Genomic DNA, 21,748 nt, shown 5'->3' with positions numbered 1-21,748 from the left:
CAGTGATATTTACAAATGCATGCTTGGTGCCGCCCCTCGAGTTGGGCCATTTGCATTACTCATAGCCAGACCCTAAATCTTTCTAGATTTGGGTCTGGATTTCCAGGCTAGCCGACCCCTGATCCAGTGTCTTGATTGTCCACTCAAGATGGGTTAGAGTGCCCTCTGCTGGATCAAAAGGCAAATTACATCAAACAGTCTGCTGACTTACAAACAATTAAATAGATTTTGAATTTGAACAGGTCATTACAGTTTGAAGTTTTGAATACAGAGAGTGACAGTCATACAAATGCGGCAACTTTTCGGGAGTGGCGGACGTTGCTAAAATAATGCTAACCTTGTTAACAGGACTTTTTACATGTTTGCACGTAAATGCACAGTTATTTTTCCACTGTATTGAGGAACAGAGACACAAGGAGGTCACTGCTCCAGGTAGCCTTCTGGTAGTAGCTTTTTTCAGGCTTCAAGTGAGGCAACATCTTCATCTTTGTGTTATATCGCCAGCTGTCGGTTTGACATGCTCTTGACAGCGCTTCACTTGAGGTTTTGCGTTTACATATGGATGGAAATTTTTCATGATAGTGCTTGTGTGGATGGGATTTTGTTTTAGTTAAGAAACCCTGTTTTTAAAAATACCCATGTACTGCTAGAGGAAGCAGACCAGTAGTGTAACATGGTGCATTTAGATTGGAGGCCTAAAGGTGCCTTTTTTGTTATGAAGGAGCATTTTTGACCATATCACCAATGTCGAATTGAGTGTAGTGACATGAAATCTGTGATTGTATCTGCCTCAAAGAGAGCACAACTTTAGAATTCCTGCTTTGATCTACAAGCTAGCGTGGCCTGTGGTTACATTCAGACCAGTCTTCTGATGATCACAACCCTGTGAGCTGACAGATGGACCAAAACGAAAAATATTTCTATGCCGCCTTTAGCAAAAGAAACCTTCATGTTATGCCTTATAGTGCTTGAACAGGGCTGTGCAGGATGATCAGAATGTGCCATTTTGATTTCTTTTTTTCTTTTTTTTTTGGAAAACTGGTTCATGTGCATCTGTCTTTCTGGATCACCAGTAACCACATTTGCATGAATAAATTATCACACTGTTACCATGGGTTACTGTACCATGGAGTTAACGGGATCAGTGTGTGTACCTCCAAGTGCACATGAGCTTTTTGACAGGAACTCCCTAAATCCCATTGTCAAGTAGCTACACTGATCATCGTGTGTGTGTGTGTGTGTGTGTGTGTGTGTGTGTGCGTGCGTGCGTGCGTGTGTGCGTGTGTGTGACAGAGGCTGTCAGCATGAGTGGATCTAGGCTGTCACAATGTTTTGTGGATCACTGGGCTGTCTGTGAGAAACAAAGAGCGACAGTGTGAGTGGGAGTGAGCGACAGAGCGACAGGGCGATGTTTACCTCACACTTCTCATCATCAGAAAGCTTGTGTTTTTGTCGAGTGTTTTTCACAACATTATATACATATTTATAAATGCACGAAAGGTTAAAGTAAGCACCGAATCCCTGCCTCTCATAATATGGTGTATGGTGCAGCACTGTGTTGCAGTGTGGAGGGTTTCAGTTACAATGCTTGCTGGCTGTGAGTGTCAGTGAGAATTAAGTGTCTGTCTCCCCAAAGCTTAAAAGTTATGCAAGTTTTTTAAACCGAGACAGCGTGAATTTTAAAAGTAGAAATAACATAATCCTCCTCTGTGCAGAACTTGTGCCATAACAACATTTTGGTCTGGTATGACACTTATGATATCAAACGTTTGCACCCTCACATAGATGTTGTTGTGTAACTGACACAACTGCTGAGTCACTACTAACTTTGACTCCACTTGTGCTTCTGTTACACTGCTTTAACATGTCCCAGATTTTAATGGTGTAAAACAAAGTAAAAGAAAATGAACTGTTTGCCACCAGGAGACATGACTGGTGTTTCCTGCATGTGTTCCCACACCACTCGCTCTCAGTTAATGGTGATGCTTTAAGGCAAATGACTCAACAGAATCATGGGACGTTAAAGGAATGTCAGTGTGGATTATTCTGCGGTTGCTGTTCAGTCCCTCCATAATGTGTCCATGTTGCAGTCCCAACAATTAACTCAGTTTCAGCCAATCCCTGTGAATTCTGCGCAACTTCGCAGTTTTGTCCAATTACCCCAAATTTAACTATTTAAAATCTATTTAATCTCATTTCTCTGTAGAGCAGCGCGCAGCATATCGACTCGCTAAGCACCTCTCTCCCTGCCGCGGAACTGGAGCTCTGTGATTGGAGTCACACCCACAGTGACAGGGCTAACTGTTAGCATCACACAGCTAACGTCACCCACGGGTTATTAACAGGTTTAACAACAGAGCTGAACTCTTTCCGTGTTGGTGTTGACGGCTTGGTGTCTGATGTTAACCCCTGCTGCAGGGCTTCTATCCAAGTTGCAAAATATGACGAGAAGGGATAAGATCTCGTTGGGCTGTGTTAGCTTCCACCTCTGGCGTATATCCTTAGACCTTCAGCTCCATTGAAGCCAGTCCAGTGTTTCATCGTCCAGGTCTTATTAGACCACGATCGCCATTTGTTGGCTGGTGTTTGGGGCAGCTGGTTATTATGTGTTCCACAGTTTGTAGTGGATCCCCGCATTCGCAGTGGGCACTGTCGGCGAGACCACATTTTTGCTTTGCTGCACCAAAGCGTTCTATACTTGTCATCAGATGGTTGAGGGTTGTCTATTGCTTTTGGGGCAGATGCTGGCCGGGAACATCTGTGGGGTCTTAAATGTAGTGGTGGAGCCTTGATGATTCTGCTGACTTCCACTGATCCCTCCATCTTGCTTTGACCCAGGCAGCCTTGGAGGGACAACCAGCTGTGTTAGCTCATGCTAACTGGACAGACGGAGCAGGAGGAGCTCTACTCATGGAGACAGTCTTTCAGCATTGCGCTGAACGGCATCAACTGCTGAACTCTACACTCACCGCCCACCTGTTCCATCACAAATAGATTGTAATCCGGAGGAAAACACTGAATGCCCATCATAATACGCTCTGAATCTGTGACAGCTTTACAACTTTTTTTTGCAATTTTCACTTGCATCCTAAACGCCTATAAATATCACAACATGCATTGTAACTTTTTAGAAAAGCTGCTGTGAAATCAGACAGTTCAGGCCACGACTATCCCAATAATGGTCCGTAAAATTCTGTTCTACAGAAGTTACATAGTCTTTTTAGGGTTGGGTACTGTTCACATTTAAACCGATATCGCTGGAATGTGTTAACACCTACCAACAGTACCTGTTTTTTTGGTGCTTTACTTTCTCTGTAATAACAAAGTGTAATTTTGGAACAAGCTGCAGGTGTGACGTAATCTCGCTTTCTCTCTCCTTCTCTGCTCCTCTGCTCTTTTCTAACCACACATAGAGCTAAACTTCTGTGTTTGTGTTTGTGTGTGTGTGTGTGTGTGTGTACAGGTATGTGTGTCTGCTCGTCTTTCTGGCTGCCTGTTTAGACACAACCAACAAATATGTGGAATAAGCATATCATTTAAAAAACACAATCACAAACAGCAGTGATAACAGGCTCTTTCTAAATAGAGAATAAAAGAAAATAGACCAGACACTGACACCCTAATTTACATTTCACACCCTAATATGTGAAAAAAAAAGCAGAAACAGACAAACAAAAGTACTCACTTGGTGTTTCGAGGGAGACGTTTGTTCTTTTTGAATTGAGTTGTTCATTAAGAGTTTTCTTGGAGTCACCATTGAGTGACCATCAAAGGAACTGCGTCTGAAAGAGGAACTTTTTTACACTGTCCATTTACATTTACTAAAAGTGTTTGTTTTTGCCACAGACAGGCTCAGATTGTTGTTCTAAGTATCTGACATTGCAGAAAGGATCCCCACAGAGATAGACCTTTTGTCAAACCCGCTATCGCCAAACCCACCCGACTCCAAACACTAATTTAAGCATGTATAGTGCCAACATATTTTCACATCTAACTGGAAAGGTTTATTTCAAGCAAACCAGAGTTGATGATAATTGGAACAGTGGAAATACGAAACACAACAGTTTTATTTTGTTTCTGTCGACTTTGTAATTTTATCATCATAAGACACACTTCTGGTGGGTTTGGTGATAGCGATTTTGGGCTGTTTCTGGTTAAATAAAGAAGTCATACTCTTTTCACAGTTACCAAATCAGTACAGGATAAAAAGAGTCTTTGAGGTGTTACGACACACACAGGTGCAGAGGCCACAGTCAGTACGTTTACATGCACAGTAAAGACCATTTAATTGGACTACTGTCCTTGACCCAGTATACAAGCACGTGAGGGGGATCAATTTATTGACCAAAGTATATCTGACTCTGCTACAAGGGTGGAGATATGCCCCCTTTCACCTTGTAACTGTTGGACCTTTTGCTGGTTGACCTATTACGTCACAGACCAAACAATGGACAAACAAGCTAGCTACAGTTAGCTAGCTGCAAACTGGTATCATGGTGTACAACTTAACAGCTCTGTGCATTTCGTTCATCCAAAAATACACAGCTCTGGATGTAGATTTTGCCATGTACCGGCCTCTCCTTCTTTTACGCATTTAATATTATTCTTCTGGGTCAAAGCTGGGGCCAACACTGTGCCAACTCTAGTTTGGGTCCAATTGACTGTACACATGCAGGAGTAATTCGGCTCCCAATCGCATTATCTGGGAGAATTTGAGAATCTCTATTTAGTATGATTTCAGTCGGACTAACATGTATTTCAAAAGTCCGGTTTCTGTCGGACAAACACAAGAAATCGATTTTCTGTCATGTCATGTAAATGTACTGACTGTCGGACTGTGACTTTGCTAACATGAGACAGAAATCTAGATGAAGAGCCCAGGCAATGTGAAAAAAAACAACCACACCAGCAGGATAGACTTTCACTTCCCAATCTCAAAGAAAAGTATTTTTAGGTCATTACTTAACTGACCCAACATTTACAGCAATGACTGACATGATGAAAAACTGGTCGTACCAGTTTGGCCTGATGTGCCGCACAAGTTACCTGCCTCAGATGTGAACTGATTAAGCCAACAAACTGCACAGCTTCCAGAGTGTACAGTAGTTTTTAGATTGATGAAGACAAATTTAATGAATGGAGAACAGCAGCTGCATGGAAGGTAGGAAACACATTAATCAATCTAAGAAGGGTGCAACTGTAAATGTCTGTAGTATAAAAAACACTCGGCAGCCTCATTGCTCAGCGTGGACAATGATGCAGTGGGGAATAGAGCTTTATCACACTGTGTAAATCACAGCAGAGGAAGTAACATCTCGTGGTTAGTTGTTGCCGGGTTTATCCTCCTCTGTATCCCTGTTCTTCACGCTGACGTTCAGTGTGCTTTTTCTGGTGGTGCACAGTGGTCAGTGTCTGATTATGTGTTAATCCCATAATCCACAGTACAACATAATCCACAACGCAGCCTGTGATACACAACCCTGTAGGGTGTGATTGTGTGTGGGGGATGGGGGAGGGGGGGCAGGACGTGGACAGTGAGAGGAGAAAGATTGGGATATGAGTGATCTTCTCATGAAAGTTCCAATCTTTAAGATTTCAGTACTGGTGAATTTGGTGACACCCGTCGTTACCATGGTAACAGCAGATTTAAAACTCCAGGACCCCGAATTCTGGGAGCAGCGAAAACTCCTTGAGTGGAAAAAAATGGCAGAGTGAGGCTGATATCAACAAAATAACATTACAAACATTAACCCTAGATTACATACAGCATCACTCCCTGTGACTCTCTTGTGTCTAAAAAGGTCATTTGAATCCAGTGCTGAAATGGCGGACTCCGCCACTAACAATTCAATTTATTAGAAAGGTAATTACATAACGTAAATACATGACATGGCTGTTGCTGAACCCTCTTGTTGTCAATGTACCTATGAAAGCCATACATCCTTTGAATGCCCGAGGTCTCTAGTTGGTGGCTGTAAAGTTTCATGAGGCTGTGATTATCCTAAAGGTCGTAATAGGTAATTTTATACAGTGAGGTTAAATAAAAAAAAAAGGTGTCCCTACAGTATAAAATGGCTACCATGGGGGCTAACATCATCACATATGAATATCGTTCATCGTTCCAAAAATTAACCTAATTTTGAAGCATTATTTAGCCTGACAAGCTAGCATGACGTGGTTGGTACCAATGGATGCATTGTTGTCCAGATTAACATGATACCACTGTCTTAAAAAATGAGCGCGGCACATCCACTGAACCCTAAAGCCCATTTCAGACCTTCGATTCACAATGAGACGAAACCGTTTTAAGATGTTATAGAGAAAAGTTGCAGCGGTGTGAACTGTCTGTCTGAGCTTGACTCAAGCCGGCTGATGGTGTCACCTGCAACTCAGCTGGTCAAATTGCCAGCGGCTGGTTTTAGAACTTAAAAGCTCGTCACCTGTTTCTACAGCCATTAAGGTTGTAGTGAAGTCCGCTGGTCAAGTCAAAATGACTGCAGACAGCGTGTTCACTTGCTGTGGCAGGTGCTCCGTCCCCGCTGAGCTCTCTGTTTCTGTCCTCGCGGTGTGCCAGTGTCAGACGGTGGGTCGCTGCTGCTGATCGCTGTATGTGCTCTGATCTGGGCTTTTGAGAGCCGCCAGTCCTGCTGGATTTTAGCAACAGTTGCTTATTGACACATCCAGCAGTTACAGAGCAACACTATAATTCATTTGGATTCATGTGTGTCAATCTGATGAATGTACATCCAATATTTATTTCTTATAGCTCTGTTTTTGGTCTTTCCCAACTCCTGAGGGAAATATATGTCTCTTTAAATGTTGCATTATGTTCACCAGCTATACGCTAACTGTGTCTGTCTCCTGTTTGAATCCATGTAAGTAGTAAACAGTGGGTTTTTATGACTTTTTCACTGATAACAGCTGCCCTGATGTGGCAGAAACTCACTATAAAGCTCTGTGAAGCCACACTGTTGTCACGTTTGTCTCCTTCCTGCCTTCTTGTGTTTTCTTTGTGCTAAAAAAAGAAATGGCATGAAATATTGTGTTGCCACTTCTGTTTAGACAGATGGACAAAAAGTTTATAACTCAGAACAAAACCCTCAGTTAAGTCTTCATTTTATTCTTTTTCCACACTCAGCTCTGCTGGATGTTAATGTAAGCAAGAGAATGGAGGTAATTAAACTCGTCACGTAACCTCAGAAGATAGTTGTTGGGGAAAAAGTGAGTAATGTTTAAACTCCTTTTCGTTAGCCTGAAGAGACGTTGTCGCTGTAAAAGTCAGCTGGTAGTGAAAGGCCAAATAAAATGTTGATTGAGAAATTTGAAAATGTCGTGACTTTCGTAACACATCCCTACATGTTTGTGTCCTTGCATACACAAACAAATGGTCAGTGTGACATTTCCAGTTGATCTGTAAAATGGAGATAATACTCTTTCAGCAGGCCGGCAGGTGAAGCTTCTGTCATGGCCTCTTGGTATTTACAGTGTCACCCACAGCTTTACATACAGAAATGCATTTACAGAATACAGGCATAAATATATGCACACAGAAGCCCACAGACACACACACACACACACCTACATAAATCCCCAGCATTCACACAGCATGCACACATGGACAGATGAAGGTGGTTTGTCACTCTGTGACCTTTTGGTATTTTATTGAGATAAGGGGACTCACTTCTGTGCAGACTGTGCTGCTTGGCTTTTTCCAACAAAAAGAGTCTTTGGCAGAGCTTGTTTTCCAGTAGCCAGCCACGAGTGCCAGATGACGTGATGTGCTAATTTGCATGTAAGTGGGCTAACATCTTTTTGGACGAATATTTAGAGAGGAAACTGCAGCATTTGCAACACCAGTATATTCAGGAGTTGAACCGTATTCAGGGATTATTGAGGCCTTAAATGTAGTGTAAAACAACTGGCCCTTTTTACACAGAGATTGAGCTATAGGATCGCTATGAAGTCCCTTTCTTTATGGTGCCTTTGCATTTTTACACAGGACTAAGCTGCTCCAGATTTTTGACAGCATGCCGGCATCGCAGAAGCAAAAGAGCTGTGACACAAGACATGTAACACAACAGCGTCGGCCTCTGGACCAGTGGTCCCCAACTGGTTAAGCCACGGGCTCCAGATTTCTCCTTAGTCATCAGTTCAAGGTCCACACAGTTAATATAGTCAGCATGATAATTGTGTTTGTCCATGTTGTCAGGCTAATTTGCTGTCTCTGTCAAGTAGCTGTCCCTTAGTCACTCACTCAACAGTAGGGAACAGCACTTCAAAATAAAAGCTCTGTGCCAGATATTCACAGTACTTAAAAAAAAGGGTGTTTTTGACAAACTTGGCTCGTTCGGGAGTAACTTGTGGTCCATTCAGAATAGACCCTTGACCCACTTTTGGACCAGGACCCACCAGTTGGGAACCACTGTTCTAGAGTGACATATAACATACACGTCAGCAGCGCTTTCTAATCAATAACAATGACATTAACATGGCAATAACAATCATTTACTATCCCTGTTGTGTAGCCTGTGATGTCGACCTTTACTCAGAGGGTAAGGAGCTCCCTCATCTCATTGTTTTCCCAATTTGTGGACATTTTCAGCTGCTGTTCTTCTTCTTTGAGTTAGCTGCTAACTGCTGTTAGCTGCTTTTTAAATATCCCAGCAGTGGGTAGCACATATAACACATCTATTGATTCGGTGCTGTTACTACCTCTGCTGCTGGCTTAAAGGGGAGACAGTTCTGTCCCCCCATTCTGCAGTTGTACTTTTTATACAGAAAGGTGAGGCGAGGTGGCATAACGTAGAGTTCTCAATCTCAACCCGGAGCTGGTCCATTTTTTGCTAGAGAGGTGTGTGGCTTGCACTGCCACAGAGCCAGTGTGTCCTAGGCATTAGAAGTTGACTAGTATTTTAGTATTTTATGTTTTGATATTGGATGGGCCTGCTCAGGCTTCATTTCACATGGGTCATCTGGGTTGTAATTTTTTTTTTGGCCCGCTGAAAACTAGCGTAACTGCACCATATTCCCCTGCTTGAACAAGCAGCATGAAAGGGGCTACTGTCAGGTCTTGCAAAAGATGATTTAGTTTCTACAGAGTGAATAGCAGCCTTCATCAGAGTACAGGTAATGGGCTTTATATGTAAACAGTAGCATCGATGTCTAAATGTCTACAGTGAAACAGCACCTTGCCGTTTGAATTGCTCTATGAACATGAACCACAATCCTTCATAGAAACATTCATAGTACACCTGCTGTGCTGCAGAGATCACAACCAAAGAAATATCTGCTCTGCTTTTATAATAATACTAAAAAATAATCGTGTTGCTTTCAATAATGATGAAAGCATGGCAGCGGGGGAAATTGGATTAAATGGATGAAAATTAATTGGATCCAAAAAAAAAATCTGTGTGAAAAATGAATTTTAAAAATGCAATTTCAAGCGCCAGCACTGTTAAACACTGAACTCAGTGTAACTGTTAATTATTTCTTGGGGCTCAGCAGCACATTTGCTCTTTCTCTCCTTTTTCTCTTCATTTTTTATTAACAATGGCATTTTCTGATCTGTGATTGCTGTGATTGTTATTGGACCTCTTTCAACAGGAACTACAACAATTTATGCTGGCCATACACCATATGACTTTCCGAGTAATTTCACTGTAGAAGTCAGATTTCCAGTGTCAGAATGAAATCGGGAGAGCTTTACCTCAGTTGGTGCATGCTTCTGTGGTCTTGATAGTTTGATTTAAGGTGGTCATAAAACCCAGTCCGAGCTGTCTTAAGTCAGTTTTTTTAATCTCCTCTTGACATTCCAATAAAATCAATTATGCTTAATATTATTGTCAGTTTTAAGTCTTGGCTCATGCAAATACTGAAGTTCAATGATGTGAGCATTGTCAACAACAAGAAGCATAAGGAAGGAAGGAAGGAAGGGGGCGCAGGAACATGAACAAGTCTTGGTTCTCTTGTTCTTTGGAAAAGGAGGAGAAACTGGTGGAGTTGTGGGATGAACAAGAGGCAGTGTTTAATTGACCCTTTGCTAAGTTCCACCCCTGCACGCAGCCTGACCAATCATAACGTAGCATTGGGCCGGCTCAGACCAGGGTCCGACTACAACACAGCTGTGCTCCATTGACTCTAATGCAGTCGTTTCAGATTTCCTTCATCTTCAGGCTGGTTTTGTGGGTTTGGAGCTAAATGTTGTGCCTGGGGCACGTCGTGTATTAATGATACTTGTTACCTGGAGAGGTTGGAAAAAGATATACGTTTCTTCCCTGTTCCAAAACCAAAATCAAACCCTGAAAAGTGTAGGGTTAGCTAGCTAGCTACTGANNNNTCTGTAGCCTATAGTTCGGCTTTAGTTTCTAACCATCTTTGTCTTTTTAACCTGTTGTTGCTGCTGAGTCAGTTTGACATCCTGGATATATCCTTCAAACACAGACTGTAGACCCCTCTGTCTGCTTCTCTCTGGAATCACTCTTTCATTTCTCCAAAAATATGATGACATTTCTTCAGGGAGTGCAGTTAGTTACAGTATGGGCTCCATTTTTACTGCGACAGCTTGTCGGACCATCACAAAGAGGCAGGACTTAGTGAAAGGTCAATTCAGCGTGTATCTGAGGGGACAAAATCCAAAATGTAAAATTTGTACGCGAATACAGTTCATCTTTGTGGATTTTATTGATGCTGAATTGACGAGAATACTCTCAACATATGATGACTTCTTTCTTGTGTTTCTGGAGTTACATGATTTTACAAACACGTACGGCATTGTTAATATGTCATATTTGTAAAAGGGAGTTTGGTGTAACAGTTTACACCAGGAGCAGGATGGGAAATAATCTGAAAATGAATCTAGTTGTAGTTTTGCAAATCATGACTCTGCAAGATCCCCAGTCTGCAAAATCTTAAAACATTGTCTGTAGATGTGAGACAACTTTAGTCTTTACAAAATCAACCAAAAACAGTCAGCCCACCACTACTGGCTCTGTTTCCAATAATTAACTGTACAAAATAGACTCTAAAACTGCCTCTTTCCTTACCTCCCACTCACCCTCTCTTCCTCTTCTCTCTAATTCGTCAGAGTGAGAGGGCATTTGAATTTCTTATTCATTAGCAAGGGCATCTGAATCAGGCCTTTGTTGTACTATTGCATATATCCGTCTCACACCACAGAGGCAGTGCCAAAGTTTGTGTGATGACAGCAACGTAGCATTTTAACACACTTGAGCCTTTAGCAATTTCATAGCTTCAAAACCACTGCAGAGTGTAATTTCACAATCGAACGAAGGGCTCTTTGAGGGGAAGAAATATTAATGGCACTCCAACAGGCGGAGAGCTATTTTTAGATGGAAATTAAAAGGCTTGATTAAATGTGCATTGCAACAATAGGGGCTCTCACCAGTGTTGATTCTGTTGTTGTAATGTAAATGTATATATTTTATCCTTATTATTTTGTACCTGCTGTTCATTTGTACCTGCTTTTTTTGTGTTTTTAGTTTAGCGTGAATATTCATCAGTAAAACCTGTTCAATTGCCTTTTTGGATGTCTGAAGGAAATAATGAAAATCATAATTGGAAAAAACACTCAGCAGTGACATTAGTGGGCCCAGTGTCAGGTCTCCTGGTCATGTCATTCTGACTGATATCAAATGTAATTGTCATCTCGCTACACTCTGTTTCCATCTTCAGTCTGATACCGCGTCCATTTGTGCAGATTTCCATCGGGTAGGGATATTCTTTTAATAATAATAGTAACAATAACAATACATTTTATTTATAGGCGCCTTTCAGAACAGTCGAGGACTCCTTACAAGACACAGTAAAAAAAACAAGCAGCAATGTATCTGTAGATCATGAAATCAAACAGTTCAGTAATATACAATAAGAGGTGTGTTTTCAGACGGGATTTTAAAGTGGAGAGGAAGTCTATATTGCAAATGTTGTGGAGGAGAGATTTCCAAAAGTTGGGGGGCAGAATGGCTGAAGGCTCTACAACCCGTAATAGTCAAGCGGGCAGATGGTGACGTGAGTTGGATTGCAGAAGAGGATCTCAGAGTATGGGAGGGTGTGTGGATATGAAGGAGTTCATACAGGTAGGAAGCAGCTTGATTATGAAGGGCCTTAAAGGTCCCTAACCAGTCACTAGAGACTAACACATGTGTCTGAATCTAATGCCATTTTAAGTCTGCACTGATACGTAGCCATGCCAACATGACTGATTTGCTTGGGTTTTAAGAGTGGAGCGAAGCAAAGAAAAACAAAGTATAATGTTGGGCAATATTTAGATGAGTCGATTACCCATACAGCGACCGTAGCTTACGTTAAGTAGCGAATTTAATCGTGGGGTAGCCTAGCGTTTCTATACATGGTCAAAACAATCATACTAAAAATAACTTAATTAGTCTGTTAAATGTTGTTGTAACATTATAATGTTATCTAGTTGACCAAGCTAATGTGTGTGGTAAGCTTTGGTGGCTGGTCTGACAGATGGCAACTAGCATTTAAGGTACATTAACTCCGCCCTCTTCCGGTGAATGTGTGGTTTAATTATATTGAACATTTACCAAACTTTTGTAGGGTTGCACCCGACTCTGATCAATGTCAGTCGAATCAGATTTGGACATTCAGTGTGACAGCGGCATTCACGTAATACAGAAAACAAGCTAACAGCGCTAACAATGGATTGGGAATGTAAAAAGCATTTTTCCCAACACAAGAGATATCAAACGAAAGGAGACTGTGCCGTGCTGAGTTTCTGTGAGCTGTAAATTCACCACTTATAAGATGATGTCATCTCAGAGCCTTACGGTGCAGAGCTTCTCCTCCTCCGTGCCGCTGTCTGCGTCCGCAGCTGCCTGTACCAAGCAGTAGCGTGAAAGTCAAGAGCGCTCACTCCGCAACAAAAATGGGGACCAAAACGTCCGCAAAACAACTGCTCGACTTAAAGCAATCACAGTCGACTGAGGGGTTTCTAACTGATGATGCTAATCCCCAACTTTCAAGGGGCGGCCCTAAACATTCATAATATTTACGAGAAAACTTATATTGAGATAATTATGGTCATTTTATCATCCAGCCCTATTGACGTGTGACAGTTGTTTGTTTAATCCTAAATTGTGTATCATAGTGAAAGGCAATTGCCGTAGCATGTATGCGATGGAGTCTAATCCCAGTGTTACATATTGCACAGAAGAACTTGGCTGAGGCCGCTGCCAGCAGCATCTGAAGGGTCCTAAAGATGATACGATAGCAACAAATCCCTGCATTTCAAATATTGGTAAAGCAAGAACAGCAAAGCCTGTGCATCGTAGGCTAGTGTCTTATCTCATGTTTTAAATCTACATTGAGTGCAGCAAACAATAAGCACCTGACAACTTAGTGCTTGCAGTAGTGAACGTTAAGAGGATAGAAGAAGGGGCTGGACTGAGATAAAGCAGATGAGAGAGAGGAGGACAGAAGGGCAAAGGGTAGAGACAAAGGAGGAAGTGAGCAGTGACTGAGCAGATAGGAGGATGGAAGGACAAGCGAGTGAGATCGAAGAGGGTGGAGCGAGGAATAAGTGAGATTAAATGGGAATGATAAATGAGTATGGGCAGAGAGAGGAGAGCCAGAGGAGAGGAGAATGGGCCAGCAGGAGCAGTAGAATTAAACAGATAGCGAAGATGAGACGAGCAGATAGGATGGCCTGACAATCGGCAAGAGAAAATTGAGAATCTGAGCGAAGGTGACATTAAACAGACGAGTGAATTGAAGTTTGATATTAAAGGGAGGGCCGAGGAGGCCAACATAGGTCAAACAAAGAAGGAGTCGGGCGGTGTGATGAAGAGAAAGGGGGAGGAATAATAGCAGAGAACAGCAACAGGAAGATTGGATAAAGGTTTAGAAAGGGAGAATTGTCCCTCAGGTTTTCTCTGGCAGACGTGATGAGAATAAACCAAAACCGCACTAAAGTATGTTCCCTCCATCTGTTCCTCTGTCTGGCTAAATATTTTATTCTAGTGTTGATCTTTTGAGGATTTATTTAGCAGAGTTCTGTCAAACATTTTAATAGAAATTAATTATCAGAGACACTGACTTGTTTTGCTGCAGGACATGAAAACTTTAAGGTCTTTATGTAAGAACAACCCTAAATGACTCTCCCCGGAATCAAATCTAATTTGTGGTTATGTAAAAAATGCAACAACCTCAAGATGTGGTAGGAATAAAAACCCACAGCAGTGAGCATAACAGAAAAATCCCACAGCTGTAAACCGTATGATTGATTCATCGAAGCTTTAACGACCTGAACAGTCTGGATGGGCAAATAAAAATACCACGGAGCAGTCATATTCAACAGCAGCAACTAACTGAATGGTTAGTTTGTTCTTTGGACTGTGAGCAAACGCTCACAGGGCATAAATGCATGGTTACCAAATGGATTCAACGCAGTACATCAGTGAGCAGCATAACAGGGCCTGTACACTGTGTGAGAGGGACATTTCTCCCACCCAAAGCTACCGCTATGACTAATGTAAGAATGGTGCTCTAGTTGTCCGGGTAATTTAATAGTAAACATTAGGACCAAGTCATGAATCAATTGGAAAAACTCACCTGTTGCTGAGCTTCAGTGTTTGTTTACTAAGCCCATTTGGTTTTGTGTGATGCTTACACATACCTGTTTTTTATGCTTGTACTTATTTTTTGTCATTTATAAATGATGTTACTATGACGGATGTTCATATTAAACGTGGCCAAATTTTCAAATAATGAGATAAACATATGTAAAATGTGTCACTGTGAACAAAATCCTCAGGCTTCAGACCGTTCTGAATACTGTTGCCAACATTTTTTCTGCTTCTGAGGCAAGCTGACGTCAGCTCGTGACAGATTTCTTTAAATGGTCATCTGCTTCAGGCACGCTACTTAAAGTTTTTACATTACGTGGTTTATACTGCTACATGTAGCTATGTGCTAACATCAGGCAAACATGTAATCCTGGTTTATGGCTTAAATTCCTGCTGGAACATGTCCAGTTGAGTTTAAATGTTTTTATTGGTGATTTTTCATGAAAGAAAGTGAGCTACACACAATCATTCCTCGGCTTCAAGCACACTGCTACATGTAGCAACATGCTAATGTCAGGAAAGCATGTAATCTTGGTTACAGATGTTAATAAGTCCTTGTGATTCCGGATTATATTACTCCTGGAACATGTCCTTTTATGTTTAGTAGTGTTGTAACGGTATGAGATTTTCATGGTACCACAACCATATCAGAAAATATTATGGTTTCACAGTATCATGATATACAGAATTTATCAGTCAGAATGATCCTTAAAGAAATGAAAATGGAAGGGTTACTGTTGGTTGAGCAAATGTTTTATGACTATGATTGAAACATGAAACCATTTTGTTAATGGAAGTATGTTAAAAGTCTCCCCTTAGAAAAGAAATAAAATAAAATAATTGAATACATTTGTAAATGATAAAATAAATCATAAATACAACATCCAGTTGCCTTTTTTTTTCAATATTGCAGACAAGTAAATGTTCATGGAATGATAATCGTTAAATACCAATAAATAAACCGATACCGATAAATGTTGTTGATTTCTTCCTGATTCCGGCTCATGTTCCTGCTGGAATATGTCGGATTATTTTTTAGAAGCTTTAATTGGTGATTTTTCACAGTGGAAAGTACTGCTATACACAGTCGTTCCCTGGCTTCAAGTACACTGCTACATGTAGCTACACGCTAATGTGAGGGGAACATGTAATCTTGGTTGCTGATGTTAATCATTTCTCGCAATTTGAGATCATATTCCTCCTGAAACATTTCAAGTTATGTTTAGAATCTTTTATTGGTTCTTGGTGATACATAGTCAGCTGCCAGTAAACTGCTACATGTAGCTACATGCTAATATTAAGGAAACATATAATCTTGTTTGCCTGTGTTGTAATTTCACCCTGATTTTGGATCATATTCCTGCTGGAACATGTCTGGTTGTGGAGATTTTGAAATATACTGGTGAGCTAATTTTCTGTGACAGTCATTCCTGGCTGCATTGACGGCGCAGAGATGCAAAGATTTGCAAGACTTAGAAACACTAACCAATCAGTGCAAACTGGGCTTTTTTGGGCTGAGGGCTGAAAGACTCAGGCGCTAAAACGGAGCGTGTCAGACACAGTTTAAATACATGTATTCCAGCACAGACAGTATGAAGAAAATTAAGTATTTTTAGAACATTAGAGCATGCAAACATGTTCCAGTAGAAACCCAAAATACAAGTATGAACCAAAAAATAATCATCAAAGCTCATCCTTAAGTGTCTTGTAATTTGTGTTGTGAAAAATCCTTGCAGGCCTTATACTGTTGGCGACACACAGAGAAAAGCAGTAACCTAGAGAGAAACTTTGCACCTCAGTGACAAAAACTGGTCAGCTGCTCATAGCTGAGTGTTTGAACCAGGAAATAAAGATGGAAAAGGGAAAGTAAGGCAGTTGTAAATACATTTGGAGTTTCCTATTGCTTTGTAGAGGGACAAGCCTTGGTTCAATTTGTGTACATTTGGATTACGAAAATAAATACATTTATATTGTTTTTTTACCAGCACTAAACGTAATAAAGGTAGAAAGTGAGTGCTGGACATGCAGTTCTGTGTGGTGACAAGTGTGTAATTGTTGTCATGTCTGAAAAAATGTCTAGCAGAAATGCTAAAATGCCAGGCATCTTACACACACGTCCTAACTAACACACACCAGGTGGGGTTTTTTTGGTCTGTACACAGTTTAGTGCTTGCATTCCTTGTTTAAGTTGTATACGTGCATATAAGTATTATGCTAAACATAAAGCCACCAGAGCAGACTGCAGTCCCTGTTATCTGCAGCGTGCAGTTGTCTTATTCTCATGTGCATAACCTGTCTTGTGACTAAAGCACCATGAGGCGACCTTCAGCTAAACAAAGTCAACACTGTTGCAGTGTTTTCTTCTGCCGTCTTTCTGTCTCTCTGCATTTTGAGGCCTTTTATCAGCGTTCACTGAATGTGGCTCTTAAAAATTCTCACACTAACTCGCACATTACAGCATATCACATAAACGCCTGCTGCGCTGATTTGTTTCGTTGCAGTTGTGCACAAAAGAGTTAAGATATCCACAGATTACATGCTGTTCCTCACCGTGCTGTCTGGTTCTGCTCGGTGGTTTTAGATATTAAGAAAAACCTGATTTATACCTCATGAAAAAAGCACAAATCAGTTAGACGATGTCCGTGTGTATGCAGGGGTGATGTGTTCATGTACACATACAGGAAGTATAACTGATGGTCAATAGCAATTCTGTCTCGTCAATGACAACACTTAAACCCCATGAATAGCAGTCATCACAGCTGTGTGTGTGTGTGTGTGTGTGTGTGTGTGTGTGTGTGTGGTGGCAGCTGTGAGCTGCACGCTGCTGTTGGAGACAGGGCTCCACTGTCTACTCACACAGCTGAGCTCAGTGCATAATGCACTACAATATATGTGGTGTGCTCGTTGTGTGTATTTGTGTTTATTTGCCTTCACACTTCTGTCACTCTTGACTCTCACGTCCCCTTACCACCACCCTCACCCCCCTGTTTGTAATCCCCCATTAACGTGGAGAGTAGAGCTGTGTTTTTAACTAGGCCTCCTCTTGAGATGTGCACATGCAGCCACCAAATAAGCATCTCTGCAACTGGTGGAGATTCTTTGTTTTTCTTGAGGACTGAAGGGGGATGTGGATCAAGAGGACTTGAAACAGGAAGCCCTCTGATTGCAAATTAGTGTTTCTTATCACCTTTCTCCTTGCATCCCCGTCATAATATGTAGCGCAACTACGGCTGGGCGATGTGTGGCCAAAAACTTTTATCACAGTATCTGTAATTTGAAATCACAGCAACTGTACAAATCAGAAATGGTTTATTGTACTTAACATTTTATTATTTCCTTCTGTTATTTGGAACTTCCATACAAACAAAAAAACAGCTGCCTCACATGAGACACCACTTGAGTCAAAAACAAAACACTCAAAACAGTAAAATTGAAATTCTTTCGAAAGGGACCTTCAAGGTTCCTGAGAACAATATTTTTAAGTGTCACAGGTGTCTGTTTTTACAGCTTCACTCTCCTCCTCCATGTCTGCCAAATCACATTACCTCGCGAGACAGCTGGATTCACAAGATCACTTGGGAATCCAGCCTTAATTTTCAGCGTGGCCTGCCCCCGTAGAAGCAGTATTACCAAATCTCGTCTAGAAGATAGGGTTGGATATCGTTCACATTTGAACCCAGTGGTACTTTTTTGGTATTTTACTTTCTCAGTAATAAGAAAAATTGAATTTTTGAGCTGCAGAGGTGATGTAGTAGACTGAAGCGCATTTCTGCTGCTCTGATTTTTTCTAATCACACATAGGGCTGAGCTTCTCTTTCTGTCTGCTTGTGTATGCGTGTGTGTGTGTGTGTGTGTGCTTGTCTAGCAGTGATACTAGGCTATTACTAAAAATAATATCCCGGAGAAATTAGACCAAACACCAGAATTACTGAGGCAGATTATTGCTGCAATAGTTTTGGCTCGCTGGAAAGCTGACAAAGTAATAATGATAATAATGATAGTAGTAATTATAATAATACATTTTATTGAGAAGGCACCTTTCAAAACACCCAAGGTCACCTTAAAAAACATACAGAACAAGGAAGTGAACAAGAAAGAAGCAAGTGTCTGGCTTCCTGCCTGAAGTTGAATCTGGTGGCTCCATGGAGCTTCATTCGTGGCTTCCTGCTTCTGGGCACTTTATGGCACTTCTGCCTGTTGTCTCAGGTACTGAAATTCGGCACAGATGGATTTAACATGAATTGGCACTAATATCGATGTGATTCGTCAACATCCTTATGTGTACCGAGTTCGGTACCCAACCCTACTGGTGGATACATGTCTGCTGTTACACAATATATACCATCATATCACGCAACCCCTTGTGCTACACATTGAAACAAATTACGTGTCTTGTGAGATTTTTAGGCCGATACGCTGGTGATAGCCGTGGAAGAAAAGTCCACTTGGATTCAACGATGAACTGATTAGTTTTTGATTGTCATAGGTCAAAGGTCAAGTCTGTGTGACTTCATCTGTCTCGTTCTTGTGATTGTGATATCTCAAGAACACTTCAAGGGATGGTTTTTTTTTGTTGTTTTTTTTCAAATTTGGCACAAACATTCACTTGGACTCTTTTTTTCAAATTTGGCACAAACATTCACTTGGACTCAAAAATGAACTGATTAGATTTTGGTGGTCAAAGGTCAAGGTCAGTGACAATGTGTGTGAAGCATCCATGTTTTCACAGACATGTATGTTAACTGTAAGAGAAGCTTGACTGGTGCGCAGAGATATACAACTGTGGGATGATAATTCTAGTTAAAGAATTAAGAATATACCTATAATGGGATTTGGATGTTGTTTTTCTTCATATTGATATCAGTAGTATCAACATTTACTAACATTGGGATTACAGCTAAGCTGATAAAGGGCTTTTGAGGCCAACATCAAGCTTAATTCATGATAGTTTAAAAGGTTTGTAATTTTTTTACACAACCCATAACGTAAAGATTTCTTCTTTTGATAAGAACTTGAATTAGTTCTTTCTTTTTCACAATTGTAACCAAGACACATACTGGACAGGGCATTTTATAGTTCAAAAACAATGGTGGCATTCTTTCAGAGCACATCTTTGGGGCATCTCTGTACTACATTTATCAGCTGACATGTGTGCTGATACAGATATATATATCTGTCATGAGGTAATAGCTAATTGGCATCATTATTTTTTAGAAATAAAGGAAATACTTCTTATAGAAAATACACTTGATAATTAATCAGTGGCCATATACGATTGTACGTTGTCATAGCCAAACTGAGTTACATTTTCACAAGTACATGTGCTTGCATAAATTGCACTAATAAATGTAGGATTTCTTTTTACTGCGGCATACTTTTCACTCACAAATACACTCCATTGTACTTTGAACTATGCTCCTCCTTTTTTTCTTTGCTCTCTTCTGTCATAATGCAGCTTTCAATCCGTGCCAGCAACTCATGCTGCCAGACTAAACCGAGCTCTGACTGTGAGCTCTCGTTTGAGGCCATTACATCTGAGTGCAGAGCTCACACTGAGCTGAGAATGCAAGATTGTCTTTTTAGACACCACAATATATTTTACATCAAAACTGCTCAGCTGCTCTCATTATACAGTACAAATATCCAGGCGATGCCGCCAACGTTGAGACTAAGCATCGCTCTGTATGATAAAACATATAAACAATGATGAGAATGTGAAAAAACAGCTCATGACTAGTCAATAATGGGCTTACAGTGTGTATGGCTGCACTTTAACACTGAATTATTCACTGTTTAATCATAACACCATGATGTTCCTATTTTTTAACAAGGTGTCATGAAGCATTTTAGACAGGTGGATTAATTAGACCAAACAAGGATCAACAAATGACTTATTCTGATCCTGCTGATAATAACTATTAATAGTTATTGATACAGTTTTTATGAATCTCGGCATCTCTGCACCATCATTGCAGCCAGGGGAATGACTACAACAGAGACTAGCGGCGCTTTCTACAATGAAAAATGACCAATAAAAGCTTCTAAACACACCCAGACATGTTCCAGTAGGAATCTGATCCCAAATCGCAGCAACCAAGATTACATTTTTTTCCCTGGTGTTAGCATGTTGCTACATGTAGCAGTGTAGGTGCTTGCAGTAGCGTGCCTGAAGCAGATGACATTGAGGTTTTTACGGCTTTTGTTTGTGCAAAGCTCAGATTCCAAAGATATATAATGTAGTTTAAATTGATATAAAAACAAAAAAAGCAGCAAATATTCACCTTTTGGAAAGCAGGTAGATATTTGGCATTTTTGCTTAAAGGAACAGTGTGTAAGATTTAGGAAGATCTAGTGGCATCTATCGAGAAGTGCAGATTACAACAAGCTGAAACTTCTCCTGGTTAGAATTCCTTCAGTGCTCTTTGTTCAGGAGATTTTTACCGGGAGTCGAATTATCTGCAGATGTCCAGAACAAATGGATCAGATCATTACAACTGGTCAAAACACTGAATAAAGCAGTTTTACGTTACAAATTTCTTTTACACTTTTTGCATGTCAGAGACGGCCATTAGCCTAGCACCTGCTAATGTGTGCTCACCTATTTTCTGATCCAGACATTTTGGGGGTTTTAACCAGGAGCTGAATTATCCTCAGAGGTCTCGTCTTCCTTAAAGGGCCAGTGTGTAGTATTTGGCATGGTTTATTGTCAAATCTGAATCTGAATCTGAATATTCTTCCCATTAATATGTTTATATAAGTGTATAATCGCTATAAAATAAAATTCGTTTGGTTTTCGTAGCCTTATAATTATGCTTTTATATATATATATATATATATATATATATATATATATATATATTTAGCAAGGGCCTTGCTTTAGAGAGGTCGCCATCTTGCGCCGCCACATATGTACGGCAGACTGAGCAGACAATCCAGCCAGCCAGAGAACGCGTTTCGCGTGTATAAATAAACCAACGAAGACAGCGGGAGGAAGGAAGCAAAATGGGAGCGCTCAGCATCTAAGTTCCTCATCTGTATGCTCCGGCTCTAACAGGTATGGCTCTGGGTCTGTGTCCGCTACAAGAAACTCTTCAAAATCGCGTTCAAAGTCGTCCATTGCAGCTACTATAGTCCGGAGATAT

At 40.8% G+C, this 21,748-nt stretch overlaps 1 protein-coding gene across 4 annotated transcripts in view; it reads left to right on the top strand.

Annotated features, from left to right (window-relative positions):
- The window catches only part of LOC126398523 (A-kinase anchor protein 7-like), a 93,641-nt gene that overhangs the window by 26,388 nt on the left and 45,505 nt on the right, over positions 1–21,748 (top strand). The window contains exon 10 of one of the 4 annotated variants that reach the window (XM_050057934.1): positions 2,843–5,123. The exons of 2 other annotated variants lie outside the window; for them this stretch is intronic. In XM_050057934.1, the coding sequence (XP_049913891.1) occupies positions 2,843–2,994 (152 nt within the window). In that variant the 3' untranslated portion in view covers positions 2,995–5,123. Of the gene's footprint in view, positions 1–2,838; positions 5,124–21,748 lie in introns of those variants that run through there. One more of the 4 variants, XM_050057935.1, reaches the window with a different exon arrangement.

Source organism: Epinephelus moara, chromosome 12, assembly GCF_006386435.1.
Source record: "Epinephelus moara isolate mb chromosome 12, YSFRI_EMoa_1.0, whole genome shotgun sequence".
In the NCBI taxonomy this organism is placed as follows: Eukaryota; Metazoa; Chordata; class Actinopteri; order Perciformes; family Serranidae; genus Epinephelus; species Epinephelus moara.
The sequence above is the reverse complement of the archived record's forward strand: the minus strand, read 5'-3'. Positions and strand labels throughout refer to the sequence as shown.